This window comes from Cuculus canorus, unplaced genomic scaffold (assembly GCF_017976375.1).
Source record: "Cuculus canorus isolate bCucCan1 unplaced genomic scaffold, bCucCan1.pri scaffold_141_arrow_ctg1, whole genome shotgun sequence".
Lineage (NCBI taxonomy): Eukaryota > Metazoa > Chordata > Aves > Cuculiformes > Cuculidae > Cuculus > Cuculus canorus.
In genome coordinates this window covers 1-15,923 of record NW_026527779.1, presented here as the reverse complement: position 1 = coordinate 15,923, position 15,923 = coordinate 1, and the positions used below count along the sequence as shown (strand labels likewise).

Here is a 15,923-nt window from a genome sequence, read left to right as displayed (position 1 = left end):
CCCCCAGATGTTGAGTTCCTCCCTTTGATGTTGGGTTCCTCCTCCCCAGATGTTGGGTTCCTCCCCAGATGTTGGGTTCCTCCTCCCCAGACATTGGGTTCCTCCTCCCCCAGATGTTGAGTTCCTCCCCAGATGTTGAGTTCCTCCCTTTGATGTTGAGTTCCTCCCCAGATGTTGAGTTCCTCCTCCCCAGATGTTGAGTTCCTCCCTTTGATGTTGGGTTCCTCCCCAGATGTTGAGTTCCTCCCTTTGATGTTGAGTTCCTCCCCAGATGTTGAGTTCCTCCCCAGATGTTGAGTTCCTCCCTTTGATGTTGAGTTCCTCCCTTTGATGTTGTGTTCCTCCCCAGATGTTGAGTTCCTCCCCAGATGTTGAGTTCCTCCTCCCCATCTGTTGAGTTCCTCCCTTTGATGTTGAATTCCTCCCCAGATGTTGAGTTCCTCCCTTTGATGTTGGGTTCCTCCTCCCCAGATGTTGAGTTCCTCCCTTTGATGTTGGGTTCCTCCCTTTGATGTTGGGTTCCTCCTCCCCAGATGTTGAGTTCCTCCCTTTGATGTTGGGTTCCTCCCCAGATGTTGTGTTCCTCCTCCCCCAGATGTTGAGTTCCTCCCCATCTGTTGGGTTCCTCCTCCCCAGACATTGGGTTCCTCCTCCCCCAGATGTTGGGTTCCTCCCCAGATATTGAGTTCCTCCCCATCTGTTGAGTTCCTCCCTTTGATGTTGGGTTCCTCCCCAGATGTTGGGTTCCTCCCCAGCTGTTGAGTTCCTCCCTTTGATGTTGGGTTCCTCCTCCCCAGCTGTTGGGTTCCTCCTTGCCCAGATGTTGGGTTCCTCCCCAGATGTTGGGTTCCTCCTCCCCAGATGTTGAGTTCCTCCCCATCTGTTGGGTTCCTCCTCCCCAGATGTTGGGTTCCTCCCCATCTGTTGTGTTCCTCCTCCCCCAGATGTTGAGTTCCTCCGTTTGCCGTCAGGAGCGTTGGTGCCCCTCCTCCAGGAAGTCCCGGATGATGCGGGCGATGCGCTGGGGGTCCTCCTCGGGCAGCCAATGGCCGGCGTCCGCCAGGAGGTGGTGACGGGCGCCGGGACGGAGACGGCGCAGCACCCGCGGCACCAACCGAACGTCCAGGAAGGCGTCGCGGGTGCCCCAGAGCAGAAGGGTGGGGGGCGGCGGAGGTTCCCGCGCCACCGGAGTGTCCCTGCGGGAAACGAGAGGTCCTCAGGAGGAACCCGAGATGGAGAACCTCCAAGGGATCTTCTCCGGTTGGAAGAAACTCAATGGGAAGAACCTCAATGGGGATCTTCTCAGCTGGAAGAATCCCAATGGGGTCTTCTCCAATGGAAGAACCTCAATGGAGAACCCCAATGGGGTCTTCTCCAATGGAGAACCTCAATGGGATCTTCTCAGGTGGAAGAACCTCTATGGGATCATCTCCAATGGAGAACCCCAATGGGAAGAACCTCAATGGGATCTTCTCAGCTGGAAGAATCCCAATGGGATCTTCTCAGGTGGAAGAACCCCAATGGAGAACCCCAATGGGATCTTCTCCAGCGGAAGAACCTCAATGGGATCTTCTCCAATGGAGAACCTCAATGGGAAGAACCTCAATGGGATCTTCTCCAATGGAAGAACCCCAATGGGAAGAACCTCAATGGGGATCTTCTCAGCTGGAAGAATCCCAATGGGATCTTCTCAGGTGGAAGAACCCCAATGGAGAACCCCAATGGGATCTTCTCCAGCGGAAGAACCTCAATGGGATCTTCTCCAATGGAGAACCTCAATGGGAAGAACCTCAATGGGATCTTCTCCAATGGAGAACCCCAATGGGAAGAACCTCAATGGGGATCTTCTCAGCTGGAAGAATCCCAATGGGGTCTTCTACAATGGAGGAACCTCAATGGAGAACCCCAATGGGGTCTTCTCCAATGGAAGAACCTCAATGGAGAACCCCAATGGGGTCTTCTCCAATGGAGAACCTCAATGGGATCTTCTCCAATGGAGAACCTCAATGGGAAGAACCTCAATGGGATCTTCTCCAATGGAAGAACCCCAATGGGAAGAACCTCTATGGGATCTTCTCAGCTGGAAGAATCCCAATGGGATCTTCTCCAATGGAAGAACCTCAATGGAGAACCTCAATGGGGTCTTCTCCAATGGAAGAACCTCAATGGAGAACCTCAATGGGGTCTTCTCCAATGGAAGAACCTCAATGGAGAACCTCAATGGGGTCTTCTCCAATGGAAGAACCCCAATGGAGAACCCCAATGGGGTCTTCTCCAATGGAAGAACCCCAATGGAGAACCCCAATGGGGTCTTCTCCAATGGAGAACCTCAATGGGATCTTCTCAGGTGGAAGAACCTCTATGGGATCTTCTCCAATGGAAGAACCCCAATGGGAAGAACCTCTATGGGATCTTCTCAGCTGGAAGAAACCCAATGGGGTCTTCTACAATGGAAGAACCCCAATGGAGAACCCCAATGGGGTCTTCTCCAATGGAAGAACCCCAATGGAGAACCCCAATGGGGTCTTCTCCAATGGAAGAACCCCAAAGGAGAACCCCAATGGGATCTTCTGCAATGGAAGAACCTCAATGGGAGCACCTCAGAATGGAGACTCTCAATGGGATCATCTCCAATGGAGAACCTCAATGGGATCTTCTCAGGTGGAAGAACCTCTATGGGATCATCTCCAATGGAGAACCTCAATGGGAAGAACCTCAATGGGATCTTCTCCAATGGAAGAACTCCAATGGAGAACAACAATGGGATCTTCTCAGCTGGAAGAATCCCAATGGAGAACCCCAATGGGGTCTTCTCCAATGGAAGAACCTCAATGGGAGCACCTCAAAATGGAGACTCTCAACTGGAGCGTCTCAATAGGATCATCTCCAATGGAGAACCTCAATGGGAAGAACCTCAATGGGATCTTCTCCAGTAGAAGAACCCCAAAGGAGAACCCCAATGGGGTCTTCTCCACTGGAAGAACCCCAATGGGAAGAACCTCTATGGGATCTTCTCAGCTGGAAGAATCCCAATGGGGTCTTCTCCAATGGAAGAACCTCAATGGAGAACCCCAATGGGATCTTCTCAGGTGGAAGAACTCCAATGGAGAACCCCAATGGGGTCTTCTCCAATGGAAGAACCCCAATAGAGAACCCCAATGGAGTCTTCTCCAATGGAAGAACCTCAATGGAGAACCCCAATGGGGTCTTCTCCAATGGAAGAACCTCAATGGAGAACCCCAATGGGGTCTTCTCCAATGGAAGAACCCCAATGGAGAACCCCAATGGGGTCTTCTCCAACGGAAGAACCTCAATGGAGAACCCCAATGGGGTCTTCTCCAATGGAAGAACCCCAATGGAGAACCCCAATGGGGTCTTCTCCAATGGAAGAACCTCAATGGAGAACCCCAATGGGGTCTTCTCCAATGGAAGAACCTCAATGGAGAACCCCAATGGGGTCTTCTCCAATGGAAGAACTCCAATGGAGAACCCCAATGGGGTCTTCTCCAATGGAAGAACCTCAATGGAGAACCCCAATGGGGTCTTCTCCAATGGAAGAACCCCAATGGAGAACCCCAATGGGGTCTTCTCCAATGGAAGAACCCCAATGGAGAACCCCAATGGGGTCTTCTCCAATGGAGAACCTCAATGGGATCTTCTCAGGTGGAAGAACCTCTATGGGATCTTCTCCAATGGAAGAACCCCAATGGGAAGAACCTCAATGGGATCTTCTCAGCTGGAAGAAACCCAATGGGGTCTTCTCCAATGGAAGAACCTCAATGGAGAACCCCAATGGGGTCTTCTCCAATGGAAGAACTCCAATGGAGAACCCCAATGGGATCTTCTCCAGCGGAAGAACCTCAATGGGGATCTTCTCAGCTGGAAGAATCCCAATGGGGTCTTCTCCAATGGAAGAACCACAATGGAGAACCCCAATGGGGTCTTCTCCAATGGAAGAACCTCAATGGAGAACCCCAATGGGGTCTTCTCCAATGGAAGAACCCCAATGGAGAACCCCAATGGGGTCTTCTCCAATGGAAGAACCCCAATGGAGAACCCCAATGGGGTCTTCTCCAATGGAAGAACCTCAATGGAGAACCCCAATGGGGTCTTCTCCAATGGAAGAACCCCAATGGAGAACCCCAATGGGGTCTTCTGCAATGGAAGAACCTCAATGGAGAACCCCAATGGGATCTTCTCCAATGGAAGAACCTCAATGGAGAACCTCAATGGGGTCTTCTCCAATGGAAGAACTCCAATGGAGAACCCCAATGGGGTCTTCTCCAATGGAAGAACCTCAATGGGATCTTCTCAGGTGGAAGAACCTCTATGGGATCATCTCCAATGGAGAACCCCAATGGGAAGAACCTCAATGGGATCTTCTCAGCTGGAAGAATCCCAATGGGGTCTTCTCCAATGGAAGAACCTCAATGGAGAACCCCAATGGGATCTTCTCAGGTGGAAGAACCCCAATGGAGAACCCAAATGGGATCTTCTCCAATGGAAGAACCTCAATGGGAGCACCTCAGAATGGAGACCCTCAACTCGAGCGTCTCAATGGGATCATCTCCAATGGAGAACCTCAATGGGATCTTCTCAGGTGGAAGAACCTCTATGGGATCTTCTCCAATGGAGAACCTCAATGGGATCTTCTCCAATGGAGGAACCCCAATGGGAAGAACCTCTATGGGATCTTCTCAGCTGGAAGAATCCCAATGGGGTCTTCTCCAATGGAAGAACCTCAATGGAGAACCCCAATGGGGTCTTCTCCAATGGAAGAACCCCAATGGAGAACCCCAATGGGATCTTCTCAGGTGGAAGAACCCCAATGGAGAACCCCAATGGGATCTTCTCCAATGGAAGAACCTCAATAGGAGCACCTTCAAATGGAGACCCTCAATTGGAGAGTCTCAATGGGATCATCTCCAGTGGAGAACCTCAATGGGAAGAACCTCAATGGGATCTTCTCCAGTGGAGAACCCCAATGGAGAACCCAAATGGGACCATCTCATCCAGGAGCTCCCAACGGGATCATCTCATCCAGGAGCTCCCAACGGGACCATCTCATCCAGGAGGACCGGAGGGCTCTCACCTGAAGAGGTTGCGGTAGTAGTGGATGGTGGGGGACAACCCCCCTGGTTGGGAGAGGCCGTAGAGATACGCGTCCATCTCCTCCTCCGTCAACCGCCGCGCCGGGTTCTGGATCCCCGTCCAGCGTCCCATCAGGAAGGTCTTCACCAGCTACGAGGCCACCAACGGGGAGAGAAGGTCCGGATGGGGCCACCACCACCTCCAAACCCAGGAAGGACCTTCCCCAACGTCTTGGGGTCGGTCGTTGCTCCTCAAGTGGTTCTTGAGGAGCTTCTTGGTAGAAGGGGGATTGGAGACGTGGGGATGGAGTCCCACCTCAAAGTCGGCCAAGGAGAGCAGGAGCTCGGGGAGCCACGGGAGCTGGAAGAGGAAGATGTAGCTGGAGCGGAGAAGTTGGGAGAGGTGACAGGCGGCGAAACCTGTGTGGGGAGATGGACATCAGGGTCAGAGCCACCACCAGGGTCCAAAAGAGGTCCATAGGGGAAGGACAGGACCTGGTGGGACCATCGAGAGAGGTGGAACAGCCATGGGAGAAGGGATCCAAGAGCACAACCATGGGAGAAGGGATCCATCAACACAACCATGGGAGAAGGGATCCATGAACACAACCATGGGAGAAGGGATCCATCAACACAACCATGGGAGAAGGGATCCATCAACACAACCATGGGAGAAGGGATCCAAGGACACAACCATGGGAGAAGGGATCCAAGGACACAACCATGGGAGAAGGGATCCATCAACACAACCATGGGAGAAGGGATCCATCAACACAACCATGGGAGAAGGGATCCAAGAGCACAACCATGGGAGAAGGGATCCAAGAACACAACCATGGGAGAAGGGATCCAAGAACACAACCATGGGAGAAGGGATCCATCAACACAACCATGGGAGAAGGGATCCATCAACACAACCATGGGAGAAGGGATCCATGAACACAACCATGGGAGAAGGGATCCAAGAACACAACCATGGGAGAAGGGATCCATGGACACAACCATGGGAGAAGGGATCCATCAACACAACCATGGGAGAAGGGATCCATGAACACACCCATGGGAGAAGGGATCCATCAACACAACCATGGGAGAAGGGATCCATCAACACAACCATGGGAGAAGGGATCCATGGACACAACCATGGGAGAAGGGATCCATGGACACAACCATGGGAGAAGGGATCCAAGAGCACAACCATGGGAGAAGGGATCCATCAACACAACCATGGGAGAAGGGATCCATCAACACAACCATGGGAGAAGGGATCCAAGGACACAACCATGGGAGAAGGGATCCATCAACACAACCATGGGAGAAGGGATCCATCAACACAACCATGGGAGAAGGGATCCATGAACACAACCATGGGAGAAGGGATCCATCAACACAACCATGGGAGAAGGGATCCAAGGACACAACCATGGGAGAAGGGATCCATCAACACAACCATGGGAGAAGGGATCCATCAACACAACCATGGGAGAAGGGATCCAAGGACACAACCATGGGAGAAGGGATCCATCAACACAACCATGGGAGAAGGGATCCATGAACACAACCATGGGAGAAGGGATCCATCAACACAACCATGGGAGAAGGGATCCATCAACACAACCATGGGAGAAGGGATCCAAGGACACAACCATGGGAGAAGGGATCCATCAACACAACCATGGGAGAAGGGATCCATCAACACAACCATGGGAGAAGGGATCCAAGAGCACAACCATGGGAGAAGAGATCCATGAACACAACCATGGGAGAAGGGATCCATGGACACAACCATGGGAGAAGGGATCCAAGGACACAACCATGGGAGAAGGGATCCATCAACACAACCATGGGAGAAGGGATCCATGGACACAACCATGGGAGAAGGGATCCAAGAACACAACCATGGGAGAAGGGATCCATCAACACAACCATGGGAGAAGGGATCCATCAACACAACCATGGGAGAAGGGATCCATCAACACAACCATGGGAGAAGGGATCCATCAACACAACCATGGGAGAAGGGATCCATCAACACAACCATGGGAGAAGGGATCCAAGGACACAACCATGGGAGAAGGGATCCATGAACACAACCATGGGAGAAGGGATCCATCAACACAACCATGGGAGAAGGGATCCATCAACACAACCATGGGAGAAGGGATCCATCAACACAACCATGGGAGAAGAGATCCAAGGACACAACCATGGGAGAAGGGATCCATCAGCACAACCATGGGAGAAGGGATCCATGAACACAACCATGGGAGAAGGGATCCATCAACACAACCATGGGAGAAGGGATCCATGAACACAACCACGGGAGAAGGGATCCATGGACACAACCATGGGAGAAGAGATCCATGAACACAACCATGGGAGAAGGGATCCATGAACACAACCATGGGAGAAGGGATCCATCAACACAACCATGGGAGAAGGGATCCATGAACACAACCACGGGAGAAGGGATCCATGGACACAACCATGGGAGAAGAGATCCATGAACACAACCATGGGAGAAGGGATCCATCAACACAACCATGGGAGAAGGGATCCATGAACACAACCATGGGAGAAGGGATCCATGGACACAACCATGGGAGAAGGGATCCATGGACACAACCATGGGAGAAGGGATCCATCAACACAACCATGGGAGAAGGGATCCATGAACACAACCATGGGAGAAGGGATCCAAGGACACAACCATGGGAGAAGGGATCCATCAACACAACCATGGGAGAAGGGATCCATCAACACAACCATGGGAGAAGGGATCCATCAACACAACCATGGGAGAAGAGATCCAAGGACACAACCATGGGAGAAGGGATCCATCAGCACAACCATGGGAGAAGGGATCCATGAACACAACCATGGGAGAAGGGATCCATGAACACAACCATGGGAGAAGGGATCCATCAACACAACCATGGGAGAAGGGATCCATCAACACAACCATGGGAGAAGGGATCCAAGGAGACAACCATGGGAGAAGGGATCCAAGGACACAACCATGGGAGAAGGGATCCAAGGACACAACCATGGGAGAAGGGATCCATCAACACAACCATGGGAGAAGGGATCCATGGACACAACCATGGGAGAAGGGATCCATCAACACAACCATGGGAGAAGAGATCCAAGGACACAACCATGGGAGAAGGGATCCATCAGCACAACCATGGGAGAAGGGATCCATGAACACAACCATGGGAGAAGGGATCCATCAACACAACCATGGGAGAAGGGATCCATCAACACAACCATGGGAGAAGGGATCCATCAACACAACCATGGGAGAAGGGATCCATCAACACAACCATGGGAGAAGGGATCCATCAACACAACCATGGGAGAAGGGATCCATCAACACAACCATGGGAGAAGAGATCCAAGGACACAACCATGGGAGAAGGGATCCATCAGCACAACCATGGGAGAAGGGATCCATCAACACAACCATGGGAGAAGGGATCCATGGACACAACCATGGGAGAAGGGATCCATCAACACAACCATGGGAGAAGGGATCCATCAACACAACCATGGGAGAAGGGATCCATCAACACAACCATGGGAGAAGGGATCCATCAACACAACCATGGGAGAAGGGATCCATCAACACAACCATGGGAGAAGGGATCCATGAACACAACCATGGGAGAAGGGATCCATCAACACAACCATGGGAGAAGGGATCCATCAGCACAACCATGGGAGAAGGGATCCATCAACACAACCATGGGAGAAGGGATCCAAGAACACAACCATGGGAGAAGGGATCCATCAACACAACCATGGGAGAAGGGATCCATCAACACAACCATGGGAGAAGGGATCCATCAACACAACCATGGGAGAAGGGATCCAACAACACAACCATGGGAGAAGGGATCCATCAACACAACCATGGGAGAAGGGATCCATCAACACAACCATGGGAGAAGGGATCCATCAACACAACCATGGGAGAAGGGATCCATCAACACAACCATGGGAGAAGGGATCCATGAACACAACCATGGGAGAAGGGATCCATGAACACAACCATGGGAGAAGGGATCCATCAACACAACCATGGGAGAAGGGATCCAAGGACACAACCATGGGAGAAGGGATCCATCAACACAACCATGGGAGAAGGGATCCAACAGCACAACCATGGGAGAAGGGATCCATCAACACAACCATGGGAGAAGAGACCCAAAACCACAACCACCGGAGAAGGTACCTCCCATGATGCCTCTTCGAAGAGCGTCCATGAGGACCAACTTCTCCACCAGCGTTGGGTACTTGGTGGCCAACTCCCAGGCCAGGAGTCCACCCCAGTCGTGTCCCACCAGGACGCACTTGGGGGCCTTTCTGGTGGCCTCCGTCGTCTCGTTGGGTCTCCCCAAGGCCTCGATGACCTGACGGATGTCCTCCACCAGGAGCTCCAACTGATAGTTGTCCTTCCCTGGTGGCTTCTCCGAAGCTCCGTAGCCGCGGAGATCCAAGGCCACCACTCGGAATTGGGCGCTGAACTCCTGGAGGAGATGTCTCCAGCAGAACCTGAGAGGAGGAGGAGGAGGAGGAGGAGAAGGAGGAGGAGGACAACGGTGGTGGACGACGGTGACGCCGATGACGGCGCCGGTGACACCGCGGTGGCCTCGGCACCCACCAGTTCTGAGGGAAGCCGTGGAGCAGCAGCATCAACGGCGCCGTGGTGGGACCTCGGGTGACGTAGTGGAGACGCAGCCCCGAGTCCTGAGGAGGGGGGACGTGGAGGTTGAGGGGTCACCTTCCCCCCCCCAAAAAAAAGTGACCACTTCACCCCAAAAACGACCCCTTCACCCCAGGAGCCTCCAAAGGACACGATGGAGCCCCTCAAGTTGTCCCCCACCGGGAGGTCCTCACTCAGCAGCTTCGTCTCAAGACACTCAGGAACCCCCCAAGAAGCTCAAAGCCCACCAAGAGCTCCCCAAGAGCTCCTCAAGACCCCCCATGAGATCCCCAAGAACCCCAAGAGCTCCCCAAGACCCCCAAGAGCTCCTCAAGAGCTCCTCAAGACCCCCCAAGAGCTCCCCAAGAACCCCAAGAGCTCCTCAAGACCCCCCATGAGATCCCCAAGAACCCCAAGAGCTCCTCAAGACCCCCCATGAGATCCCCAAGACCCCCCAAGAGCTCCCCAAGAACCCCAAGAGCTCCTCAAGACCCCCCGTGAGATCCCAAAGACCCCCCATGAGATCCCCAAGACCCCCAAGAGCTCCTCAAGACCCCCCAAGAGCTCCCCAAGACCCACCATGAGATCCCCAAGACCTCCAAGAGCTCCTCAACACCTCCCAAGATCTCCCCAAGAGCTCCTCAAGACCCCCCCATGAGATCCCCAAGACCCCTGGGACCCTCCAAGAGGCCCAAAGTCCCTCGAGACACCCCAAGAGCTCCCCAAGATGCTCCTCAAGAGCCCCAGGAGCTCCCCAGGAACCCCCAAACCCTCTCAGGGCCCCCCAAGACCACCAAGAGCTCCTCAAGACCTCCAGGAACCCCAGAGTCCCAAAGCCCTCCAAGACCCTCAGACCTCCAGGACGCCCCAAGACCTCCTCAAGACTCCTAACAGACCCCCAAGACACCCCAAAACCCCCAAGAGCTCCTTGAGACCCCCACGAGACCCCCCAAGACACCCCAAGCCCCCCCCACCCGAGTCCACCAGGACATTCATGGCCCCCCAGAAGCCCCTCAAAGCCTCTCTAGGACCCCCCAAGTACCCCCAAAGTCCCCCCAGGACCTTCAAAGCCCCCCAGAAGCCCCCTTAGAACCCCTCTAGGACCCAAAAGCCCATCAAGACCCCTCCAAGCCCCCTCAGGACCTTCAAGGCCCCCCAGAAGCCCCCCTAGAATTCTTCTAGGACCCCCAAAAGTTCCCCCAGGACCTCCCAAAAGCCCCCCATGGACCTTCAAAGCCCCCCAGGACCTTCAAAGCCCCCCAGAAACCCCCTTAGAACCCCTCTAGCACCCCCAAACCTCCCAAAAGCCCCTCAAGACCCCTCCAAGCCCCCTCAGGACCTTCAAGGCCCCCCAGAAGCCCCCCTAGAATTCTTCTAGGACCCCCAAAAGTTCCCCCAGGACCTCCCAAAAGCCCCCCATGGACCTTCAAAGCCCCCCAGGACCTTCAAAGCCCCCCAGAAACCCCCTTAGAACCCTTCTAGCACCCCCAAACCTCCCAAAAGCCCCTCAAGACCCCTCCAAGCCCCCTCAGGACCTTCAAGCCCACCCCAGAAGCCCCCCTAGAATCCCTCTAGGACCCCCAAAAGCTCTCCTAGGACCTCCCAAAAGCCCCCCATGGACCTTCAAAGCCCCCCTAGAACCCCTCCAGGACCCCCAAAACTCCCCCAGAAGCCCCTTAGAACCCCTCTAGGACCCCCAAACCACCCAAAAGTCCCCTCTAGGACCTCCCAAAAGCCCCCCATGGACCTTCAAGCCTCCCAAATGCACCCCCAGGACCTTCAAGGCCACCCAGAAGCCCCCTTAGAACCCCTCTAGGACCCCCAAGCCCCCCAAAAGCCCCTCAAGACCCCTCCAAGCCCCCTCAGGACCTTCAAGGCCCCCCAGAAGCCCCCCTAGAACTCTTCTAGGACCCCCAAAAGCTCCCCCAGGACCTCCCAAAAGCCCCCCATGGACCTTCAAAGCCCCTCCCAGGACCTTCAAAGCCCCCCAGAAACCCCCTTAGAACCCTTCTAGCACCCCCAAGCCCCCCAAAAGCCCCTCAAGACCCCCCCAAGCCCCCTCAGGACCTTCAAGGCCCTCCAGAAGCCCCCCTAGAATCCCTCTAGGACCCCCAAACTCCCCCAGAAGCCCCTTAGGACCTCTCTAGGACCCCCAAGCCCTTCAAAAGTCCCCCCTAGGACCTCCCAAAAGCCCCCCATGGACCTTCAAGCCTCCCAAATGCCCCCCCAGGACCTTCAAAGCCCCCCAGAAGCCCCCTTAGAACCCCTCTAGGACCCAAAAGCCCATCAAGACCCCTCCAAGCCCCCCCAGAAGCCCCCCTAGAACTCTTCTAGGACCCCCAAAAGCTCTCCTAGGACCTCCCAAAAGCCCCCCATGGACCTTCAAAGCCCCCCAGAAGCCCCCTTAGAACCCCTCTAGGACCCCCAAGCCCCCCAAAAGCCCCTCAAGACCCCTCCAAGCCCCCTCAGGACCTTCAAGGCCCCCCAGAAGCCCCCTTAGAACCCCTCTAGGACCCCCCAAGTCCCTCAAAAGCTCCCCCAGGACCTCCCAAAAGCCCCCCATGGACCTTCAAAGCCCCCCTAGAACCCCTGTAGGACCCCTAAGCCCCCCAGAAGCCCCCTTAGAACCCCTCTAGGACCCCCAAACTCCCCCAGAAGCCCCTTAGGACCTCTCTAGGACCCCCAAGCCCTTCAAAAGTCCCCCCTAGGACCTCCCAAAAGCCCCCCATGGACCTTCAAGCCTCCCAAATGCACCCCCAGGACCTTCAAGGCCACCCAGAAGCCCCCCTAGAACTCTTCTAGGACCCCCAAAAGCTCTCCTAGGACCTCCCAAAAGCCCCTCAAGACCCCTCCAAGCCCCCTCAGGACCTTCAAGGCCCCCCAGAAGCCTCCTTAGAACCCCTCTAGGACCCCCCAAGCCCCTCCAAAGCTCCCCCAGGACCTCCCAAAAGCCCCCCATGGACCTTCAAAGCCCCCCTAGAAGCTCTCTAGGACCCCCAAAGCCCCCCCCCAGGACCCCCAAAACCCCCCTAGGACCCCAAAACTCCCCCAGAAGCCCCTTAGGACCTCTCTAGGACCCCCAAGCCCTTCAAAAGTCCCCCCCTAGGACCTCCCAAAAGCCCCCCATGGACCTTCAAGCCTCCCAAATGCCCCACCAGGACCTTCAAAGCCCCCCAGAAGCCCCTCAAGACCCCTCCAAGCCCCCTCAGGACCTTCAAGGCCCCCCCCCAGAAGCCCCCCTAGAACTCTTTTAGGACCCCCAAAAGCTCCCCCAGGACCTCCCAAAAGCCCCCCATGGACCTTCAAAGCCCCCCTAGAAGCTCTCTAGGACCCCCAAAGCCCCCCCTAGGACCCCCAAAACCCCCCTAGGACCACCCCCCCGTCCCCCCACCTGGAGGTGCAGGTAGCGGTGCTCCCCGAAGGTGCCGTCGGCCAGCCCGGGGGGTTCCTGGTCCCTCGTCCTCCAGTAGAAGGTCCTACAAGGTCCCCGTCGCAGCAGAAGCCCCAACCCCCAGAGCCCGTAGGCCCCCCCGGCGGCCACGGCGGCCACCGCCACCCCCAGGTGGGCCAGCAGGCGCCAGAGGGCCAGCAGCAGGCGGGTGGGGGCCAGCAGCAGCGAGCAGAGGGACAGGAGCATGGTGGGGCCGCTGGGGGACACCACGGGGACCTCGTCAAGAGGGTGGCCCAGCGCCATGGTGGTCCCATCATCAGGGTCCATAGTCCCATGGTGGCCCATCTCCATGGTGGTCCCATAGCCCCATGGTGGCCCTTCTCCATGGTGGTCTCATAGCCCCATGGTGGCCCATCTCCATGGTGGTCCATCATAAGGGTCCCATAGTCCCATGGTGGCCCATCTCCATGGTGGTCCCATAGCCCCATGGTGGCCCTTCTCCATGGTGGTCCCATCATAAGGCTCCCATAGCCCCATGGTGGCCCATCTCCATGGTGGCCCCATCATCAGGGTCCCATAGCCCCATGGTGGCCCTTCTCCATGATGGTCCCATAGCCCCATGGTGGCCCTTCTCCATGGTGGTCCCATAGCCCCATGGTGGCCCTTCTCCATGATGGTCCCATAGCCCCATGGTGGCCCTTCTCCATGGTGGTCCCATAGCCCCATGGTGGCCCATCTCCATGGTGGTCCCATCATCAGGGTCCATAGTCCCATGGTGGCCCATCTCCATGGTGGTCCCATAGCCCCATGGTGGCCCATCTCCATGGTGGCCCCATCATCAGGGTCCCATAGCCCCGTGGTGGCCCATCTCCATGATGGTCCCATAGCCCCATGGTGGCCCTTCTCCATGGTGGTCCCATAGCCCCATGGTGGCCCTTCTCCATGATGGTCCCATAGCCCCATGGTGGCCCTTCTCCATGATGGTCCCATAGCCCCATGGTGGCCCATCTCCATGGTGGTCCTATCATCAGGGTCCCATAGTCCCATGGTGGCCCATCTCCATGGTGGTCCCATAGCCCCATGGAGGCCCATCTCCATGGTGGCCCCATCATAAGGGTCCCATAGCCCCATGGTGGCCCATCTCTGTGGTGGTCCATCATCAGGGTCCATAGCCCCATGGTGGCCCATCTCCATGGTGGTCCCATAGCCCCATGGTGGCCCATCTCCATGGTGGCCCCATCATCAGGGTCCATAGCCCCATGGTGGCCCATCTCCATGGTGGTCCCATAGCCCCATGGTGGCCCATCTCTATGATGGTCCCATAGCCCCATGGTGGCCCTTCTCCATGATGCTCCATCATAAGGGTCCATAGTCCCATGGTGGCCCATCTCCATGATGGCCTCATCATCTCTATGGTGTCCCATCTCCATGGTGGCCCATCTCCATGGTGGCCCATCTCCATGATGACCCCATCATCTCCATGGTGGCCCATCTCCATGATGACCCCATCATCTCCATGGTGGCCCAATCATCTCCATGGTGGCCCATCTCCATGGTGGCCCATCCCCATGGTGGCCCCATCATCTCCATGGTGGCCCATCTCCATGATGGCCCCATCATCTCCATGGTGGCCCATCTCCATGGTGTCCTATCATCTCCATGGTGCCCTATCCCCACGGTGGCCCCCCTGTCACCAAGGTGTGGTGCCACCACCCCTAGGGTGGCCCATCCCTCCTCCATGGTGGCCCCGTTCTTGGCCGGTGACTCACCAGGATGTCACCATCGAGGTGCCACCACCCCCGGGGTGGCCCTTCCACCACCACCTCCCATCCCTGTCATCTCAGCGTCCCCATCGCGGGGTGTCACCACACAGCATCGTCCCCGTCACCAACCACTGAGGGGGTGTCCCTGTCCCCAGGGTCCCTGTCACCCCCAAGGTGCCACCATGGGGTGTCTCTGTCACCCAGATGTCCCACCATGGGGTGTCCTTGTCCCCAAGAGGACCTGACAGGGGGGTGTCCCTGTCCCCAGGGTGTCATTGTCACCCCCGAGGTGCCACCATGGGGTGTCCCTGTCACCCAGATGTCCCACCATGGGGTGTCCCTGTCCCCAAGAGGTCCTGACAAGGGGGTGTCCCTGTCCCCGGGGTGTCCCTATCCCGGGGTGTCCCTATCCCGGGGTGTCCCTGTCCCCAGGGTCCCTGTCACCCCCGAGGTGCCACCATGGGGTGTCCCTGTCACCCAGGTGTCCCGACATGGGGGTGTCCCTGTCCCTGATGTGTCCCCGTCCCAGGGTGTCCCTGTCCCGAGATGTCCCCGTCCTGGGGTGTCCCTGTGTCCCAGGGTGTCCCTGTCCCCGGGGTGTCCCCGTCCCGGGGTGTCCCTATCCCGGGGTGTCCCTGTCCCCCGGGGTGTCCCTGTCCCCAGGCTGTCGCTGTCCCCCGGGGGTGCCACCATGGGGTGTCCCTGTCCCCCGGGGTGTCCCCGTCCCGGGTCCCTATCCCGGGGTGTCCCTGTCCCGGGGTGTCCCTCTCCCGGGGTGTCCCTATCCCGGGGTGTCCCTGTCCCGGGGTGTCCCCATCCCGGGGTGTCCCCGTCCCGGGGTGTCCCCGTCCCCGGGATGTCCCCGTCCCGGGGTGTCCCTGTCCCGGGGTGTCCCTATCCTGGGATGTCCCTGTCCCCAAGTGTCCCTGTCCCGGGGTGTCCCTGTCCCCATTGGGTGCCACCATGGGGTG

At 56.6% G+C, this 15,923-nt stretch overlaps 1 protein-coding gene across 3 annotated transcripts; it reads right to left on the bottom strand.

Annotated features, from left to right (window-relative positions):
- Window positions 1-509: 509 nt before the first annotated feature.
- Window positions 510-13,508, bottom strand: LOC128850650 (epoxide hydrolase 3-like). 3 transcript variants are annotated; one of them, XM_054055625.1, is made up of 8 exons: window positions 13,190-13,508; window positions 9,757-9,842; window positions 9,328-9,647; window positions 5,407-5,510; window positions 5,093-5,241; window positions 938-1,196; window positions 795-813; window positions 510-549 (listed from the first exon to the last, which is right to left on the bottom strand). In XM_054055625.1, exons 1-6 carry the CDS (start codon window positions 13,490-13,492, stop codon window positions 968-970), a joined length of 1,191 nt encoding a protein of 396 aa, XP_053911600.1. In that variant the 5' UTR covers window positions 13,493-13,508; the 3' UTR covers window positions 510-549; window positions 795-813; window positions 938-967. The 3 variants fall into 3 exon arrangements, with proteins under 3 accessions (XP_053911600.1, XP_053911599.1, XP_053911602.1); XM_054055624.1 differs by lacking the exons at window positions 510-549; window positions 795-813 and having other exon boundaries at window positions 881-1,196; XM_054055627.1 differs by lacking the exons at window positions 510-549; window positions 795-813; window positions 9,757-9,842 and having other exon boundaries at window positions 881-1,196.
- Between the last annotated feature and the right edge of the window lie 2,415 nt (window positions 13,509-15,923).